General features: G+C 38.8%; 1 protein-coding gene across 9 annotated transcripts in view; it reads left to right on the top strand.

Moving 5' to 3' along the window:
* NEO1 (neogenin 1) overlaps window positions 1-20,904 on the top strand; it is a 199,056-nt gene that overhangs the window by 132,925 nt on the left and 45,227 nt on the right. For 7 of the 9 annotated variants that reach the window (XM_014530454.1, XM_014530453.1, XM_014530445.1 and 4 more), the window contains exons 14-19: window positions 1,264-1,374; window positions 2,394-2,588; window positions 7,072-7,167; window positions 16,779-17,002; window positions 17,085-17,223; window positions 19,143-19,250. In XM_014530454.1, coding sequence (XP_014385940.1) covers window positions 1,264-1,374; window positions 2,394-2,588; window positions 7,072-7,167; window positions 16,779-17,002; window positions 17,085-17,223; window positions 19,143-19,250 — 873 coding nt within the window. The remainder of the gene's footprint in view (window positions 1-1,263; window positions 1,375-2,393; window positions 2,589-7,071; window positions 7,168-16,778; window positions 17,003-17,084; window positions 17,224-19,142; window positions 19,251-20,904) is intronic. The other 2 variants (XM_014530447.1, XM_014530450.1) reach the window with 1 other exon arrangement.

Raw genomic sequence — 20,904 nt, 5'->3', positions numbered from 1 at the left:
TAAGTCCTCTCTGACCAGGAGTTCTCTATTGTACCCAACCCAGTCGCCACTCCCAGCTCTTTCCCTGGCTCCCCAAAAACAATCTTCCCCTAGCGACCCCAACTGGGCAATCCCATGCACTGGGTTCAACAATCAAACTCACAGATTTAAGAGGAAGTGTGTAAACAAGAGCCTGGGAAGCTGTGCGAACTCGCAGGGCTCCACCTTCCAGATCTGCGCGGAGTCTCTGCGCGCGCTCTGGCCCCTGGCACCAAGTAGCCGGCCGGCTGGCAAAATCTGAGGCTGCCCCTTTGCATCCAGTCCAACTATGGGCTTATTTATAGTGTTCCCTTCTGCCAGCAGCCCTGCGGGAGCCCTTCCCCACTTGCGGGTCACCCTGGCCTCAACGGCCGCAGACTTTGTGGGGCACAGATTTCCCCCCCGCGCGCGCATGCGTTCCTCGCTCCAACCTGAATTGCAAACCGCACCTTTGGGGGAAGTCTAACCTTTCCGTGGGGGGAAGCAGGTCTCCTCTGAGTTCATGTAGTCGCGCTGCTTGAGAGCCGTTGCCTCCGGGTTAGTAGCCGATCTCTGGATGCTGATAACAGCTACTCAAGATGGCGCGGTCTCGCGGCTGAGCCGGCACCCCAGGGGAGGTTTCAGCCTCAATCTCTAACCGTCCCCATTTTCTAGGAGTTCTCTGTCTTTCCTGGCTGCAGACTGTCTCTCAGCTGAATCTCCTCTGCTTATTCGGGCTGTATGTTACCCGTTTCAGCTGCTCGCCCTTATCTGCTCCGGGACAAAGCACCAACACGTCCGTCTAAACCTCCGCCATTTTTCAGTTCACATCTTGCATTCTTTTCTGGTCTTTGGTGTCTTCTGAGACCAATGGACTTTGTTCCTTGTTATAACTCATCCTTGGCCTCTTTTTTGGCCTTAGCTTCCTTAGTAAAATGAAGGGATTGCATTAAATGATTTCTAAAATGCCTTCAAGCTCTTTTAAAAAACAAACAAACAAAAAACCCCTATTACCTCCTGAGAGCTTTACTGATTTCTCTTTCCTTCTTGGATTGTGTGGACTTCAGCCTCTACCTTAGAGGTGGGAGCTCCTCTGTTCTATACTTATGTATTTCTTGTTTTGTATTAACTTTAACTAAAATTTTATCAAGGTAGTAGCTGCATATTGAGTTGGTGGATGAGATATTTACTTTAATGAGATTGTTGGTATTTTGTTTTTCCAAATCTGTTGTTTCAACTTGTCTTTTTTTGTCATTTGGGTCTCAGGTCTGGATCGGGGGACTGAATATAATTTTCGAGTGGCTGCTCTAACAGTAAATGGCACAGGCCCGGCTACTGACTGGCTGTCTGCTGAAACTTTTGAAAGTGACTTAGATGGTAAGAACAATGGCACAGGCAAGGTAATAATTATAGTCAATTGAGCCTAACTGGAAAGCCACAGATTTGGGGTATATAGTGCTTTAATCTGTGAATTTTAATATATACTACTGTCATTCCTGTAATAAAGCAAGTTTCATGGATTTCCGCCCTCCCTTGTGGCTTTTAGATAACTGTCTTTAAGTAGAACCAAAACCAATAAAAAGGTACAGGTGCCTTAAGTCTGTTTTTCACCAAGGCCATTAAGTATGTGGATGATCTAAAATGGAAGGCTGAGCCACATGAATCATGTTTATATTTCATTAGTCTCCCTTTTCCCTTCATTCTAGACACCTTGCCCTTTTTCTCACCTGTTTATTCAATGAGTAAGTCCATATGGGTGTGTGTATGTATCTTTATCAAAAACAGGTGCTGTACTTGGAAGACAAAAGGGTCCTATTCTAACTCTTGTTTTACTATTTTTTAAATTAGATAGCAATTTATGCCTTGAAAAATACTATAAATTGCCACCTCTTAGGCCTCTTGGTCTCCCACCATTTAAGTCAATTTGTGGTTCTATTCATATTTTCTGGCTTACCATATTACTTAGGGGAGTAAATAATTAATACTGTTGCTATAATGTGATACTTAACTACCCGTTGGCACCAGGCTTCTAATTAGTTGGTGTTTCTGCCTGGTAAGTTTGGGAATCAGATGTGAGACCAAGAGGAATGGTTAACTATTGAAAGTCAATTTATTTGTTTTTCTCTATTGGACAGAGGTTCTTGGATTACTTTGTCTTCCCTTCCAAATTAATATTACAGTGTCTAGTATTTCAAGCTGCTGTTTGGGTTTTGTTTTCTTCTTAGAATCCATTGGACGTACTTTACTGTATATACATATTCTCTTTGAATTCTTGGGCATAATGGAAAAACTTAGCCCCAAATAATTTAGCAGGAGATTGAACACCATTCCCCAAAGGTGATGAAATATCCTAACGGAAGATAAACCTCATCTTGCCTTTCTAATTTCCTTCCCAGAAACTCGTGTTCCTGAAGTACCTAGTTCTCTTCATGTCCGCCCACTTGTCACTAGCATCGTAGTAAGCTGGACTCCTCCAGAGAACCAGAACATTGTGGTCAGAGGTTATGCCATTGGTTATGGCATTGGCAGCCCGCACGCCCAGACCATCAAAGTGGACTATAAACAGCGCTATTACACCATCGAAAATCTGGGTGTGTATGCTCAGTAAAGGAAGTAATTGTACTTGTGAATGCTTTCCTTTTACCTTTTTTATTGTGTAATAATTTTATTTTTATAGAAAACTTAGAAAAATAGTCCAAAGAATTCCTGTTAATCCTTCACTCAGCTCCCCAGAGGTTAACATTTTTCCACATGTGCTTTATCAGTCTGTATCTTCCTATATGTACTTGTTTTCCCTCTGAACCATTTGAGAGTAAGTTGAGACATGATGTCTCTCTACCAACTAATACTTTAATGTGCATTTCGTAAAAACGAGGACATTTGCTAACATAACCACAGTACAATGATCAAAATCAGCAAATTGACACTGACACAATATCTATAGACTTTATTGATATTTTACCAGTTGTCTCATTAATGTCCTTTATAATAAAAGAAGGCATCACATGTTGTCCAGGATCACATGTTGCATTTCGTTATTGTGTCTCGTTAGTTTTCTTTGATATAGAACAGTTCCTCAGTATTTTTTTTACTTTAATGACTATGACATTTTTGAAAAGTATAGACCATTATATTTTGTAGAATGTCCCTCAGTTTAGACTTGTCTAATATTTCCTCATACATTCAACTGACGTTCTTCTGGGAGGCAGAGCATAGACACAGTGTGATCTTGTCAGTGCTTCATCTTAGGAGGCACAGAAGAGCCTATCACACTAGTGATGTTAACTTTAATCACTTGATTTAAATGGTACCTGCCTCATTTCTCTGCTATAAAGTTATTATTTTTCTCTTCATAATTACTAAGTACCTTGTAGGGGAGAGATACCATGAGTCTTTGTAAATATTTTATTTCTCATCAAACTTTCACTTACTAGTTTTAGTATCTTTAGTAATAGTTATCACTATGTTGTTTCACAAGTGGTGATTTCCTAATGCCATTATTTCTTCTACATGTATTAGCATTCTTTAGTAAGAAAAAGCTTTCCTCCTCTTTCACAGTGAAAGAATGGCCAGTGGGAATCTCCTATAACTGGTTCCTCTGTCCATCTGACAAGATGTTTCAGACCCTGGTATTTCCTAGCCTTAGCCCTTGAATCAGCCATTTCTCCAAGGAACCCTAGTTTCTTTTATGGAAAATGGTATTTAGAAATCAATATTTGAGCACTCTACTGACTCATAGAAAATCCTGGCTACTAAAACTATAAGTAAGTTTAGCAAGGTCACAAGGTACAAAAATAGTCGTATTTCCATACTCTAACAGTAAGCAGTTGGAAATTTGCATTAAAATTGCATTCTCCCTAATGCAATCCTACATAAAATCCCAATACACTTTTTTGTAGAAATTGGTAAACTTATTCTAAAATTTATATGAAAGATCAAAATTACTGGAATAGTCAAACATATTTTGAAACTGAAGAATAAGCCCTTGCTGGTGTGGCTCAGTTGGTTGAACGTTGTCCTGTGTACCCCGAGGTCACTAGTTCGATTCCCAATCAGGGCACATGCACTGGTTGCAGGCCTGATCCCCAGTAGGGAGCATGCAGGAAGCAGCTGATCAATATTTCTCTCTCCCTCTCCCTTCTTCTCTCTCTGAAATAAATACAAACATTATTTAAACAATAAAATGAAGAATTAAGCTTAGAAGACCCATACTACCTGATTTCAGGATTTAATTTGGCATAAAGTAAAATGAGCTTGAGCTGTATAACTCAACACTGATAGATCTAAGATGCATATAATGTTGATCAAAAGAAGAAAGTCAGAATAAAGTACATTTAGGAATTCATTTATTAAGCAAACTAGAACTCTCACCTGAGTTTCAGGTTCATATAAACATCTCCTTACTGGGTATCTGCACTGGGATATAGCCCATATTCTATCATAACTTAATCAAAATTAAAGTTAGTGTCTTTTCCCACAAATCTTCGTATTAATCAGCAAATATTTAATGAATACCTACAGTATCCCAGACACTGTGTTAAAGATTGAGCAGCGAATCAACCAAACATGATCCCAATTATTAGAAATAATATAATTTTTAAATAATGGAAATTGTTTAGATTGCCGAGGAAGAGAAATGGAATGTAACTAGAGAGGCTAATCCAGTTTTAAAGGGATGAGTCCTTTAAAATGAGTAGGCATTGTCTAGGTAAAGAAGAAAGGTAGCCTGTGTCCCTAGCATAGAGAACAGCTGCACATGTTAAGGCCCAATGTTAGGCACAAAGTGCTCAGTGAACTGAGAGATGGAGCATGCAGATTAAGGCAGTGGTGGCGAGGCAAGTGGGTATAATCAACAAGACTTGATTATTTGCATAACAGGGGAGGAGGGAGAGAGATGTCTTAATAACTCCCAGGTTTCTGACTTGAGCAGCAGGGAGCATAGAAGTGCTATTTATGAAGTAGAAACACAGGGATTGATCTGAAGTGGGGGGAGAGAGAGAGATTTGAGACATCCAAGTGGAGATGCCAGAAAGTTTAACCTAAAGGTTTGGTGATCAGAAGAAAGGTCTGGCCTAGAAATATGATTTTTCATTTGATGGCACATACATGCTAACCCAAGCTAAGGAAATGAGTGAAAGCACATAGGGAGAGAGTGAAGAGTGGGAATAGAATGTGGGCTTGAAAATTTATACCATGGTTGCTCTGTCTCTGTCCCCAATCTCTGTGAAGGACTTTATCATCTCCCATGTCATCTTTTCTCACCAATCAAGTACTGAGTCTTGTTGATTCCATTTGTTGTCAATTCTTTCTGCCATTGGGAGACCAAGTGCCTTTAAACCCAAATACTTGCCCTTTGGTACGCAGGCTGATGCCCTAACCACTGAGTCACACAGGCCAGGGCTCAAATTTTCATTTCTGACTGGACTTTTGAAGTTACCCATCCTAAATTTTGCCTGGATCAGGAATGTTATGAAGTAGAGTCATCCTAATTTACCTCAGCAAATAGGAAAATGAATGATATTCTAACTATTTAATACCCACTCTTTTCATAGAGTCTAACTAGCAGCATTTTACATGGTCACCTGGAAGTGTTTCTTTCAGTCACATTTTCTGCAGCATCACCTCCAAGCCAGTCCTAGTCCTGGGCCATATCTTATTCTGCCAAGAAGTCTACATGAGGGCTAGATGAGGTTAGACAGTTCCCAGATTTGGAGTCCCCGCTCCCAAGAGTTAAAGACATTCAGCGGTTTCTGAGTTAACAGTTTTTCTCCTACTTCTCTACCTTGGCTATTGTAGTTGCTGTCCCCTTTCTGAGAAGGAAAGGGGTTTGTTTAATTTCAAACTTTATCTATGGGCTTTCAACACATGGAAGTCCTATTTACTCATTCTAATCCAAGCCCCACACTATATAATAACATCACTAAACCATCCATTAGTTGAGGGCAAGAGATAATTCAGGCACAGCTACACTCACTCCTGCTACTAACTCAAGAGAGAATTTAAGCACAGCCAACCTCACTTCTGGTAATAACTCCAGACAGTTTTTCTACCCTGCAACAGTGGATAAGTTTCCCCTTATCCACTCTTTCAGTTTCTGTGGTTTTGACTATCCACGGACAACCAAGGCCTAAAAATACTAAATGAAGAATTCCAGAAGTAAACAGTTTATAATCAGTTTTAAATTGCACATCATTTTACTAGTGTGATGAAATCTCAAGCCATCCCACTCTGTCTCCCTCCCGGACATAACCATGCTGAGTCTGCCACCTGCTTGTTAGTCACTTAGCCGTCTCAGTCTCAGTCATCAGATTGGTTATCAGAGACAGAGAGAGGAACCACATTTACATAACATTTATTACAGTACATTGTTACAATTATTCTATTTTATTGTTATTGTTGTTAATCTCTTACTGTGCCTAATTTATAAATTAAATTTTATCATAAGTATGTATGCATAGGAAAAAACATAGTATATATAGGGTTTGATACTATACTTGGTTTCAGACATCCACTGGGGGTCTTGGAACATGTCTCCTATGGGGACTGCTGTACTGTGTATACAGCCATCTCACATCTCCCCACACCTCAAAATAATCTCACGTAAAAATTTCTTAAATCTTCCCTCCTGATTTCCTCTGCAGTTAACACATTGCGTACCGCATAGAAATCTCTTAAGACATACGCCAGGGACCGCACGTTTTTGGGCAAACTGCACGTTATTTAAATCATCATAATGCACTTTAGGTGTTGTTTTTCAATAATTAATAACATTTTTATTTACAAAAACAATTAAACAATTAAAGTTCCTAGTACTTTTTTAACGTATGGTACTGCGTAAAACATTTTCCTCTATGAAGAGGGACCAAACAAAATTTACATAAGTATCTAGATTCGCTCCTTTTTCTATGGGCTTGAAAAACGAGAACACTCGTGAGCGGTCCTTAACAGATGGCGCGAGAAACACGAGAAAACTCCTGAGCGGTACGAAATGTGTTAAGATCATGTACAGTCACCCATGAACTTTTAAAATTCTGTAGTGAGAATTTTAAGTGTTTTGACGTTTCTTTCCTTCAGATCCCAGCTCTCATTATGTGATTACCTTGAAAGCATTTAACAATGTGGGTGAAGGCATCCCTCTATATGAGAGTGCTGTGACCAGACCTCATACAGGTAAGGTATCCTGTCCATCCCTGGTCTTTGGCTTTTTTTCCATCAGCTTAAGTAGAATCTTGGCATGAAGCCTACCCCTCGGTATCAGTGGAAGGAAAAGAATATGGCAATTTAGGGTACAGGCTTCAGAAAGGAATATGGGCTTTCGATATGGAATATTCTGTTAATTCCTGTTTTACTTTTTAGACACTATTGACAATCCTGTCATGTAAATAATTCTATGTAGATATGTAAAACATGTTTTTGATGTGTTGGGATCTCAAAAGCATAATTGTGAGAGAATTAAAAGTGATTTTTCATCTTCAGGTTATGTGAGTTATAACTAAAATGAGTAAAAAAACAAAAATATCTCCATATCTCTGGAGGAATGATATAGGTTACTGATGGTAGCAGTAAATGTATATGATTGATACATTTTCAACATTTTCTTTTTTAGACACCCGAGTTGGTTGGGGAAGTATTTTTGTATGTGCTTTTCATAAGCTTTATATAAAGAGTATAAAGTCAGATGTACTATCCATTTGATCAACTATATATTTATTACTAAAGAGACCAAATATTTATTTTTGTAATTTAATTAAAATATCTTTAAAGGATTATCCATATAATGTAAAGTTTCTATAGTTATATAAAACATCTAATTTAGATCTGAATGAGAAAGTTTATCAAAGTAATACATTAGAGTTATAAATTTTTCTAATGGGTACTGAAAAATCAAAGAATTTGTCACTTACAGAAGTACTCTTCTTCATTTGTTTCCCAGAATTGTGAATCTGTTTTGCCTGCTATGTCTTCTGGATACTTTGCATAATATTACAAATGTGGCATTATTCTTTTTAAAAAGCCCATCTCTGTCTCCCTTTTTTTGTGCTTTTACTTAAAAAGACCAACATCATGACTATATGGGTGGTCGTCTGTCCTGTCTTCTGTCCTGTGCACTTATAATTTATAACTTCTTTAAAAATAACTTTTCATAAAGGGTAAGAAGCAAGATTAAAAAATATTAAATAAGTTATTTACTACTTTCTTAACTCAGCCTACAATAGAAAAAAAGCATTATTTCCTTATTTATGACTTAAAAATATATTACTTCTGTTTAGAAATACACAGGGAAATGTTCCTAACACAGATAACCTAGCTATTTTTTGCAAGAGTTATTACAAATAAAAAATTTTCTCGAAGAAGTCTTAATGATATTTGCACATCAAGTACATTTTCTGTAACTGGTGGTATGTGCCCTAATCTTTGAACAAAGCCCTTGATTATAATGCATGCTGTTCCTCTGTTATTTTTAGTCCTCATTGTGTAGGAAATGCACAGATGGAGACTATTACTTTAGCTTGGCAATTATTTATAAACAAGGCCCAGGCCTTTTCAAATTTTGAGTTAATAGGAAGGGCTAATCATGATAACCATGTGGGAAGCCCATTTTAAAACCTTAACTTAAATAAATCAGTGTGTGTATACTTAGAAAAACTGACCGAAGAGTTGGGAAAGCCCAAACAGATCCTGCTATATTGACCTGGGCTTGTGTAACTCGGTGCCTTTGTGCTTGTTCTGGCCTCTGAATGTATGTATGTATGTATGTATGTATGTATGTATTTATTAAATTGATTGGGGTGACATTGGTCAACATGAACATACTAGAGGCCTGGTGCATGAAATTCATGCACGGAGAGGGGTGTCCCTCAGCCCAGCCTGCGCACGCTCTCTGATCTGGGGCCTCTTGGGGGATGTCCGACTGCCAGTTTAGGGATCAGGCCTAAACTGGCAGTCAGACATCCCTCTCATAATCCAGGACTGCTGGCTCCTAACCACTCGCCTGCCTACCTGCCTGATTATCCCTAACTGCTTCTGCATGCCAGCCTGATTGCCCCCTAACCGTTCCCCTGCCGGCCTGATCGCCCTCAACTGCCCTCCCCTGCCAGTCTGGTCGCCTCCAACTGCCCTCCCCTACCAGCCTGATCTCGCCTCCAACTGCCCTCCCCTGCAGGCCTGATCTCGCTCCCACTGTCCTCCCCTGCAGGCCTGATCTCGCCCCCAACTGCCCTCCCCTGCTGGCCATCTTGTGGTGACCATCTTGTGACGACGTCACGGTGGCCATCTTGTGACGACGTCACACGACACCACCTAGGCTTTTATTATATTGGATAGGTTTCATGTGTGGATTTCTATGTTATAAGATCTGTATATTGCACCATGTGCCCATCACCCAAAGTCAGATCTTCTCCTGTCACCATGTATTAGGACCCTCTTCCCCCTCACTGCCTTCCCTCTGACAACCACCACACTGCTGATTGTGTTCATAAATTTCAGTTTTATATCCTACGTATGAGTGAAATCACTATGGTTCTTAGCTTTTTCTGACTGACTTATTTCACTTAGCATTATGTTCTCAAGGTCCATCCATGTTGTTGCAAATGGGGCTATTTCATTATTTTTTATGGCTGAGTAGTATTCCATGGTGTATCTTTACCATATCTTCTTTATCCAATCCTCTATTGCAAGACACTTTGGTTGTTTCCATGTCTTGGCCACCATGAATAATGCTGCAATCAACATAGGGGTGCATATATCTTTGCGAATACCTGATTTAGAGTTTTTTGGGTATATGCCCAGGAGAGGGATTGCTGGGTCATATGGTAGCTCTATTCTTAATTTTTTGAGGAATCGCCAGACTGCTTTCCAAAGTGGTTGTACTAGTCTACATTCCCACCAGCAGTGGATGAGGGTTCCCTTTTTTCCACAACCTCTCCAACACTTGTTATTGTTTGTCTTGTTGATAATGGCTATTCTAACAGGTGTAAGGTGATATCTCATTGTAGTTTTGATTTGCATTTCCCTAATTGCCAGTGAGGTTGAACATCTTTTCATATATCTATTGGCTGTTTGTATGTCTTCTTGGAAGAGGTGTATTTTCAGGTCCTCCGCCCACTTTTTGATTGGATTGTTTGGTGTTGAGTTTTATGAGTTCTTTATATATTTTGAAAATTAAACTTTCGTTGGAGCTACTGTTTGCAAATATCATCTCCTGTCTGGTTGGCTGCCTCTTTGTTTTGTTGTCCATTTCTTTTGCTGTGCATAAGCTTTCTAGTTTTATATAGTCCCATCCATTTGTTTTTTACTTTACTTCCCTTGTCTTTGAGGTCGAGTTCTTAAAATATTCTCTACAACCCAGGTCCATAAGTTTGGTACCTCTATTTTCTTCTATGTAACTTATTGTTTCGGGTCTTACGTTTAGGTCTTTGATCCATTTTGTTTGAATTAATTTTTGTACATGGGGACACACTGTAATCCAGTTTCACTCGTTTGCATGTGGCTTTCCAGTTTTCCTAGACCATTTATTGAAGAGACAATCTTTACTCCAGTGTGCATTTCTGGCTGCTTTGTTGAAAATTATCTGCCCATATACGTGTAGTTTCATAGCTGGGCTCTCCCTCTCTATTCTGTTCCATTGATCTGTGATTCTGTTTCTCTGCCAATACCATGCTGTTTTGATTATTGTAGCTCTGTTGTATAATTTGAAGCCAGGTAGCGTGCTTCATTCTTTTTTCCTCAGGATTGCTTTGGCTATTCAGGGTCTTTTGTATTTTCATACAAATCTGATGATTTCTCATCCTATTTCTTTAAAAAATGACATTGGGATTTTGATGGGGATTGCATTAAATCTGTATATTGCTTTGGGTAATATGGCCATTTTAACTATGTTGATTCTTCCAATCCATGAGCAAGGGATATTTTTCCATTTTCTTGTATCCTTTTCAATCTCTTTTAATAATGTTTTGTAATTTTCAGAATATAGGTCTTTCACATTTTTTGTTAAGTTTATTCTTAGGTATTTTATTCTTTTGCTTGCTATTGCAAGAGGAATTATTTTTTCCCATTTCTTTTTCTGAAATTTTGTTGTTAGTATACAGGAAGGCAGTGGATTTTTGCACATTGGTTTTGTACCCTGCAACTTGACTATATTTGTTTATTGTTTCTAATAGTTTTTTGGTAGAGTCTTTAGGGTTTTCTATATACAGCATCATGTCATCCGCAAAAAGTGACCATTTGATTTCTTCCTTCCCTATATGAATGCCTTTTATTTCTCTCTCTTGCCTTATAGCTCTGATTAGGACTTCTAGCACTATCTATCTATATAAAAGCCAAGTGACCAGAACTCCGGAATGACTGGTTGCTTTGACACGCACTGCAGCCCCGATCGGCCCCCTCCACTCCGATCAGGGGTGGGGCTGGCCGGCCAACTGCCCACGGCCTCTCCCCCTGGCTGGCCCCACCCCAATCAAGCCCCCCCCCCCACTCTGATCGGGGTTGGGGCCAGCGGCCAACCTCCCACATCCTCTGCCCCCAGCCGGCCTGGCCCCAATTGGCCACAATCAGCGCAGGATGGCCAGACCCAACTGTGCATGAATTCATGCACCAGGCCTCTAGTGTTGAATAAGAGTAGTGAGACTGGACATCCTTGTCTTATTCCCGATCTTAGGGGAAAAGCTTTCAGTTTTTTGCCACTGAGTATGATATTGGCTGACAGTTTATCATATATGGGCTTTATTATGTTGCGGTACTTTCCTTCTATTCCTATTTTATTAAGTATTTTCATCATAAGTGAATGTTGTATCTTATCAAATGCTTTTTCTGCATCTATTGATGAGATCATATGATTTTTATCCTTTATTTTGTTTATGTGTATTATGTTGATTGATTTGCAAATGTTGAACCATTCTTTTGCTCCTGGAATAAATCCCACTTGATCGTGTTGTATTATTTTTGGGATGTACTGTTGTATTTGATTTGCTTGTATTTTGTTTAGGACTTTTGCATCTGTATTTATTAGGGATATTAGTCTGTAGTTTTTGTGTGTGTTATCTTTGCCAGGTTTTGGTATCATGGTTATATTGGCCTCATAGAATGTGTTAGGAAGTATTGCCTCTTCTTTAATATTTTGGAAGAGTGTGAAAAGGATAGGTTTTATTTCTTCTTTGAACTCTTGGTAGAATTCACTGGTGAGGCCATCTGGTCCTGGACTTTTGTTTTTTGGGAGGTTTTTGATGATTGTTTTCATTTCCTCACTGCTGATTGGACTATTTAGATTTTCCAATTCTTCATGATTTAGTCAAGAAGGTTATATATTTCTAGGAACTTATCCATTTCTTCTAGGTTATTGAATTTGGTGGCATAAAGTTTTTCATAATCCTTTGTATATCTGTGATGTCTGTGATGACTTCTCTCTGATTTCTGATTTTGTTTATATAGGTCTTTTCCCTTTTTTTTCCTTAGTGAGTCTAGCTGGGGGGTTGTCAATTTTAACTTTTTCAAAGAATCAGCTCTTTGTTTTCTTGTTTTTTTGTATAGTCTTTTCTCCATTTAATTCTGCTCTCATTTTTATTATTTCCTTTTTTCTGCTATCTTTGGGTTGCTTTTGTTCTTTTTTTTTTTTCTAGTACTTTAAGATGTGATGTTGGGTTGTTTACTTGGGATTTCTCAATATAAACTTCCCTCTTATTACTGCTTTCACTGCATCCCAGAGGTTTTGATATGTTGTCTTACCATTCTCATTTGTATCTGTATATCTTTTGATCTCATCTTTTACTTCTTTAACCCAGTCGTTTTTTAGTAGTAAGTTGTTTAATCTCCATGTATTTGTGGGTTTCTTTACTTCTTTTTGCAGTTGATTTCTAATTGCAAGGCATCGTAGTCAGAAAATATGCTTGGTATAATTTCGACCTTTTTTAATTTGTTGATGCTAGTTCTGTGACCCAACATATGACCTATCCTTGAGAATGTTCCATGTGCCCTGGAGAAGAATGTGTAATCTTTTTTTAAAATCTTTATTGTTGACAGTATTATATATGTCCCCTTTTTTCCCCCATTGACTTCTTCCAGCCTGCTCCCACTCCCCACCTGAGGCCTTCACACCCTATTGTCTGTGTCCATGGGTTAGGCATAAATGCATACTTATTCTTTAGTTGATCTCTTCCCACCCACCGACCCGCCCCCGCCTTTCTTCTGAGCTTCGACAGTCTGTTCCATGTTTCTATGTCTCTGGATCTATTTTGTTCTTCATTTATTTTGTTCATTAGATTCCACATATGAGTGTGATCATGTGATGCTTATATTTCTCTGACTGGCTTATGTCACTTAACATCAAATACTACACAGCTATAAAAAAGAAAGAACTCTTATTATTTGCAACAGCATGGATGGACCTGGAGAGTATTATGCTAAGAATGTATATCTGGTGTTCTGTGATGAAATGTTCTATAAACGTCAGTTATGTCCATTTGGTCTAGTGTTTCATTTAAGGCCAATATTTCTTTATTGATTTTTTGATTGGTTGATCTATCTAAAGTTTACAATGGAATAGTCTGTGAGTAGCTGTTTATTATATTTCGGTGCTTCCTGGTTGGGTGCATATATATTAAGAAGTGTTATGTTTTCTTGATGTAGTGTTCCCTTTATCATTATAAAGTGTCCATCTTTTTCTCTTATTATCTTGAAATCTGTTTTGTCAGATATAAGTATGGTACACCTGCTTTTTTGTGGATGTTATTTGCTTGGAGAATCATTTTCCACCCTTTACTTTGAATCTACCTTTGTCTTTGCTACTTAGATGTGTCTCTTGAGGGCAGCATATGGTTGGGTTTTGGGTTTTGATCCACTCTGTTACTCTGTGCCTCTTTACTGGTAAATTCAGACCATTAACATTTAGGGTAATTATTGTTGTTTGAGGATTTCTTATAGCTATTTTATCTTTTGTTTTCTGGTAGTTCTGTGCCTCCATTGGTTCTTTTAATTTATGCTTCTATCTTTTTGTTTTTGTTTGGTGGTATTTCATTCATCTTTTCTCTTGTTTTCTCTTTTTTAAGCTATATGTCCTGTTTGGGGGATTTTTGTGTGTGGTTGACATTAGGTTTATAAAAAATGAAGTTGCTTATATACCATAGTTTTTTCCCTTTTGAGAGCATCTGATCTTCATCTTCCTTTGCCAGTTCAGACCTTTCTCCCTTCCTCTTGTATGTTTTTGTTGTCACAAATTATCCCTATTTATGCTGTAAGTTTTTTTATTATCTTACTTGTAGTGTTGTGACCTTATGTTCTTTGTTTCAGATAGAATAACTCACTTGAGTATTTCTTGCAATGGAGGTTTTCTGGTGATAAAATCCCTCAGCTTCTGTATGTCTTGGAACATCCTTATTTCTCTTTCATATTTAAAGGATAATTTTGCTGGATATATTATTTGTGGCAGGTAATTTCTCTCTTTCAGACTTTTGAATATTTGGTTCTACTCTATTCTGTCTTACAGAGTTTCTGCTGAGAAGTCAGATGAGATCCTGATGGGTTTTCCTTTGTAGGTCACTTCCTTCTTTTCCTTGGCTGCTTTGAGAATTTTTTCTTTGTCATTAGTTTTTGACAGCTTCACTACCAAGTACCTTGGAGAGGGCCTCTTTGGATTGAGGTAACTAGGTGTTCTTTTTGCTTCTTGGATTCAAGGATCTAGTTCTTTCCATAGATTTGGGAGGTTCTCGTCCACTATTTGTTTTAATAGATTCTCCATTCCCTGCTCCCTTTCTTCCTCCTCCACATGCCTATGATTCTGATGTTACTTTTTCCAATGGAATCCGAGAGGTCTCGTAGAGCTTTTTCGTTTTTCTTTATTCTCAGATCTCTCTCTTCTTCCTTCTACAGCATTTCTTGATTCCTGTCTTGAATACTACTAGATCTTTTCTCTAATTGGTTGGTTCTGTTTTCTGTGCTCAACAGTTTACTCAATCTCCTTAATTGCCTGCTTCATTTCCAGAAATTCTGATAGATTCGATTTCTGATAGAAAGTTTCAATTTCTTTGGAGAAATACTCATTTTGTTCACTGGTTTGTTTTCTGAGTGCACTGAATTGCCTGTCAGTATTTTCTTGCATTTGGTTGAGTATTTTTAAAGCTGCAATCTTGAAATCTCTTGTCATTTATATCAGCAGTCACCAACCGGTGGTCCACAGACCACTGGTGGCCCGTGAGGTTGGCAACTGCTGATTTATGTCACATAATTCCATGTGTTACAGCCTACTTTCTGGGGATTTTTCATTTTCTTTCTGGTCATTGTTGTTCAGTGGTTCTTCATGGTATTTGCTGCCCTTCTTTGTTTGTGCATTTGTCTCCTAGAAGGTCTTTCTACTATCTTCCAATAGATGGCGCTGAATCTAAAGATTTTACCTCTGTGATCTCCCAGATTTGAGCTCTGCAGCTTGGGACAGTACAGCTGTGCTGCTTGGGGATGGAGTTTGTTTTGCCCTCACTGTAATGGTGACCCCTGACCTCTGTTTGTCTGGCCCATGCAACCCTCATGCTGGGAAAGTATAAGAAGCAGAGGGCAGGAGACATGCTCCTACTTTACAGGGTTATTGTTAGGGTGAAACAAGGAGCAGATGGGAAAGCACAGGCTGTTACAAAGCACTGTGCAGATGGGAGGGGTTCTTATTAGTCCGTGCTCTGTTGGGCCCGTGTCTGCTAACTCAGTCACTGTTCTGTCTCCTGGCGGCTTGCAGAAATGCACGCACAACTCGGACCCTATTAGCTCTGGCCACTGGTAGCTCCCTGCTCGCCAGTTGCAGCTTGCAGATTGCCCTGCTGGGCTGCCCCCCTGAGCTGAAGGGCTGCCTCTGTAGTCTATGTCTGTACTTTCCTCCCTTCTCATCTCCCCATTTATCCCCGAATGCCCACCTTTAGGTGTTTCAGTGTGCGGGTCTCTCAGGCGTGCATCTATGTTGATCAGGGACTTTTTTGTTGAATTTAGATGGTTAACTTGTTGGAATGTCAGGGGGAGAGGAAAAGACGTGCTCTTATGCTGTCATTCCTCTGACGTCACTCTCTGGCCTCTGTTTTGTTGAGCACATGAGAATAGTAGACTTTCCTTTCTGTCAGATAAGTACTCTGGTTTCTAAAGTTATAAAGACAGTGTCAGTTGGATCCATAACAATGGCATTTTCCATAACTTATTGGGATTCATCATTCAGTTGTTCTCTGACTCTACTGGAAAAAGTGTAGCAGGACATCAGCAGATCTAAACTGAACCCTGTGTGGTTATCAGATACCCTGATTACCACAGCCAGGCTGATATTCAGGACTCGGGTTTTGAGAGTAGCACCTTTACATGTCTGGTGATATGCATTGATAAGCCATATCCCAAAAACTCAGCCAGTCACTAGAATATCAAATCAGAGTATGAACTTTGTGTTACTTGCTTAGAAATTATACCCTTAATTTTAAAAGCAATTTTTATCTTTTTATGATTTTGTTTGGACAAAAGTAGAATTTTCAAGTAATTTAAAGAAAATCCAAGTATGAATATGTTGATACAATCACTGGATTATCTAATTTGAATACACCTACAGAATACAGTAGAGAATGTATGATTAATTAGTATTTTTCTAGACATTTTCCTGAAAGAACACAAGTGGAAATATTCTTTTAAATGAATGGTGGTTATTTATTAACTCTGGATTCTCTTTCTCTTTCTTCATTTCTCACCTTTCATTCCATTATATTACCCTGCATTTCCCTTTTATTTTTGTTTCTGTTAAATGCCACTTCCCTTTTTAATTACTTTTTACCCAGACACTTCTGAGGTTGATTTATTTGTTATTAATGCTCCATACACTCCAGTGCCAGATCCCACTCCCATGATGCCACCAGTGGGAGTCCAGGCTTCCATTCTGAGTCATGATACCATAAGGATTACGTGGGCGGACAATTCACTGCCCAAACACCAGAAGATTACAGACTCTCGGTACTACACAGTCCGATGGAAAACCAACATCCCAGCAAACACCAAGTATAAGGTACTAGCACATATGGTCTGGGTAAGAAAAGCTAACTATGGATATTTCCTCAATCTGAAGTTCTTGAATCATATATTTCCAGAATGCAAATGCAACGACTTTGAGTTACTTGGTGACTGGTTTAAAAGCAAATACACTCTATGAATTCTCTGTGATGGTGACCAAAGGTCGAAGATCAAGCACATGGAGTATGACAGCCCATGGGACTACCTTTGAATTAGGTATGTGTTGTCAGAACCTTAGGTCATATGGCATTTCTTCTCTGCAAGATACGAAAGTCAGTGGAAGTTCCTGCTAATGTTGTGCCACATTTCAAATCATGAGACTTATCACCTCCTTTTATTAACCGAGGAAAGAATTGAGTATGTGAATGTATTTACCGAATTCTGTGAGCAACTACAGCTGGAGTTCAATGTTTGATTTTTCAGCTAATGAATTATGGTTTTTTAATCATTGTACAATAACAGTAACAGGATAATATAATACAAAGCATATTAAATTTTAGGAATCAAGAGACTTGAGTTCAATCCCAGGTCAGCCATCTACTGAGTGATCATAAGCGAGTCATTCAGCCTCTCCAAATCTGTTTCTTCCACCTATAAAAGAGGGGTGATAGAACCTCTGCCTTTCCTACTTTACAGGATTCTTGTTAGGGTGAACAAGGAGCAGATGGGAAAGCACAGGCTGTTATAAAGCACTGTGCGAATGGGAGGGGTTCTTGTCATTAGTCCTGCTTTCCAGGTAAACTTGAGAAAGAAAAGATGAAGCGGCCTGCCCGTCACCAAGCAGCTGCAGTGCTGCTTGTGGAGTCTAGCACTTACCAGTAGCTCTCTTGCAGACCAATTAGTGTCTTTGTAAAATCTCTCTCTGGAGTATCCTTAGGGTTTTTGTCTGTAAGTAAACATGAAAGAGAAAAGACAAAAAAGCAAATTAAGGGGAAAGCAAGCCCTCCAGGTTTGAGATTCTGTTTGCTTTTTGCTTACCTGTAGGCCTACACTTCTGCTTCTTATACTTTCCCAGCATGAAGTCATGTGTAACTATTGGTAGTCTCTATCTATTCCAGCCTCCTATTTTTTACTCTCCTGTATATAAATAATGAAAAAATGGAGGTGTAGTATCTCCCCAGAAGGCTTATCCCTAATGTTTTTGTCTTCTGAACAGTGAGTGAGTTGTACATCCTACAGAGAAAAGGGTTTGGATTTGGAGAGCTAGAAATACAGTGCACAAAAGCTTACATGGACCTTGAGTTTGCTTTCTTGGCCAGTTTTAAAAGAATATCTTTTTGCTTTAATTCCAACCCATTAGCTAATAAATGACATTATGTATTTCCTTAGGATGTTTGCATTTCACCAGGCTTTCTTCCATTTTTAAACTAGGAGGAGTCTAGCACTGTAGGAAGAGAAAATTTAAGGATGTTCTTAATTTGCTCATTTCCCTACTAGTACATTAAGTTTTCAGCCATAACATGGAAACAAGAAATGCAGTCATTTTTATTTTATTGTTTTTTTCTGTTACATAAAGAGCTTTATATTTCAGAGCAATAAGCTCAAATATTTGCAAACTTTAAATAATAAACATCAGTTTATAAATCATGTGTTCTTTGAAGGAATTTTGGGTTTTCAAACATTTGGTTTGGAGAGGCAACTATAGGTGAGAGAGAAAATTATTTTACATTTAAAAATATCCTAACAAAATAATCCAGATTAGAGAAGAACATCATCTTGGGAAAATTACATAACTTTTCTCATTTTCAGTGTCTTGATGTGCTAAGACATTATCTTGATGGGATAATGGTAACTACCTTTCAAGTTGCCATAAACATGAAGTGAAAAATCACTTTTAAAATGCCTGGCATATATTAGGTACTTGCCTTTTTTATTTCCCTATCTACTTACGATATATATCCCTGGCCCCAGCCAAGATGCCAATTCTTATCGTTATAGTGTGGTACTCTCTCTAATATTTTCCATATTCTTTTTATTGGAGCTATTTATAGATAGACTATAAGTTCTTTGAAGTCAGGAGGCTTTATCTTTTTTGCTTTATACCCTTGATTGTGACTTATAAATGGAAAGGGTTGAGGAAATGGTGAATAAAATTGAAATGGACAGGAATTATTAAAAGTATTGTTATTTTGTAGTTCCTACTTCTCCACCCAAGGATGTGACAGTTGTAAGTAAAGAGGGAAAACCTAGGACCATAATTGTAAATTGGCAACCTCCCTCTGAAGCCAATGGCAAAATTACAGGTAAGATGCTTTGAATGTGTGTCTGTCCCTGTTACTGCTGGGCAGAACACTCCAGGGGAGTTCTGTGTTGGGAGAAGTGGGAGTCTGAAGGCTGGCTTGGTCATTTACAGGGTGCTATGAGTCATGATGGTCACAAAAAGTGGAGCAAGGGGATGCTGCTATTTGCCCACAGGAACATAAAAATAAGTCACCAGCTAATTGTTCTAACTCACTTTGAAAGTCTGATGGGCATGGGTTATGCTAGACCAGCCGTGGGCAAACTACGGCCTGCGGGCCGGATCCGGCCCATTTGAAATGAATAAAACTAAAAAAAAAAAAAAGACCGTACCCTTTTATATAATGATGTTTACTTTGAATTTATATTAGTTCACACAAACACTCCATCCATGCTTTTGTTCCGGCCCTCCGGTCCAGTTTAAGAACCCATTGTGGCCCTCGAGTCAAAAAGTTTGCCCACCCCTGTGCTAGACAGACAGTCTTTGGATGTAGTGATACTTATTTTCTTCAGAAAAGCTGTTCTTCTCTGTCTCTGACTACATGACCTGCTTTAAAAACCCTGCCTAATTCTATAGGGTTATTCCCAATAAACAGGGATTCATCTCTTTTACCCTAAAGCCCATTAGACTTTTAATTCCTTTTCCCCCCTCCAGGCCTGCTACTTTACTTTAGTTCCTGTGCTTTTACAACTAGAGTTAGTTTGAATTGGCCTAGGCCTTTGGAGGGATCTGGAATATTTCCTTGGGCTTCCAGAGGAGGAGACCCTTCCACAATAAACATTGTGCCCTTTTCAGCCTTGTCAAGGAGGAAAGGGATTTAGCTGTTAAATATTCCCCTTGGGACCTCTGCCCAAGGATATATGGTGTGAGGAACAGAAGTTTGCCTTCTGAAGTTCTTTGGTATGAATAGGGCGGCCTAAGAAAACTGGAAGCATTGTTCCGCTTCAGCTTTCTATAGAAACTCCTTTCCATAAATTCCTGGGCTTTTTTTTGTCACTTTTTTAGGTTTTTGAATTTGCTTCTTTCATAAAAGAATCAAGCATGACTTGACTTGCATTGATTGCATTGTACTTTGCCTTTAAAGCCCAGGAATAATGCACTGGATGGGTAGGCTTGTGGTTGTGGGTCTCTCTGCCTCAGCCATGGAGATTGAGTGCCCTCTGGTGGAAGTTGTCAGGTGACGTTTGGGGTGACTTCCCCCGCAAATCTGGGAGAAATTAACAAAGGTTGCTGCCCATCTCCCAGGAGTTTTTCTCCTAGGAAATCACATCGGTGAGAGCTAAAACAGCATTTTAGGCCACTATTGCTTTTCAAAACCACATTATTTTAATTGTAGACCTAGGTACATTATTTAAAAATTAACATGTTGAAGAGATTGGATTTTTTTCCTTATATGATTTCTTAGTTTCTGAGGGTATTTAACCATGTATTTTCTATCTTTTATTCATTTTATTACTTCAGCTGCGGATATAGATAATAACTCACAGCTTGGCACTGTGTAAATTGTGGTTTTCTGTACATTATGTTTAGTGTAGCATTTTTAATGCATTTTACCATTGCTGTTTAATCAGTAACTTGTTCTCTACTTGTTTGTGCTCTAACATATATCTTTATTGACTTACTGATTGCAAAAGAAGAAGCAGAAATAAGATTTCTTT

The sequence above is a fragment of the Myotis brandtii genome, unplaced genomic scaffold (assembly GCF_000412655.1).
Source record: "Myotis brandtii unplaced genomic scaffold, ASM41265v1 scaffold74, whole genome shotgun sequence".
Classification (NCBI taxonomy): Eukaryota; Metazoa; Chordata; class Mammalia; order Chiroptera; family Vespertilionidae; genus Myotis; species Myotis brandtii.
The sequence above is the reverse complement of the archived record's forward strand: the minus strand, read 5'-3'. Positions and strand labels throughout refer to the sequence as shown.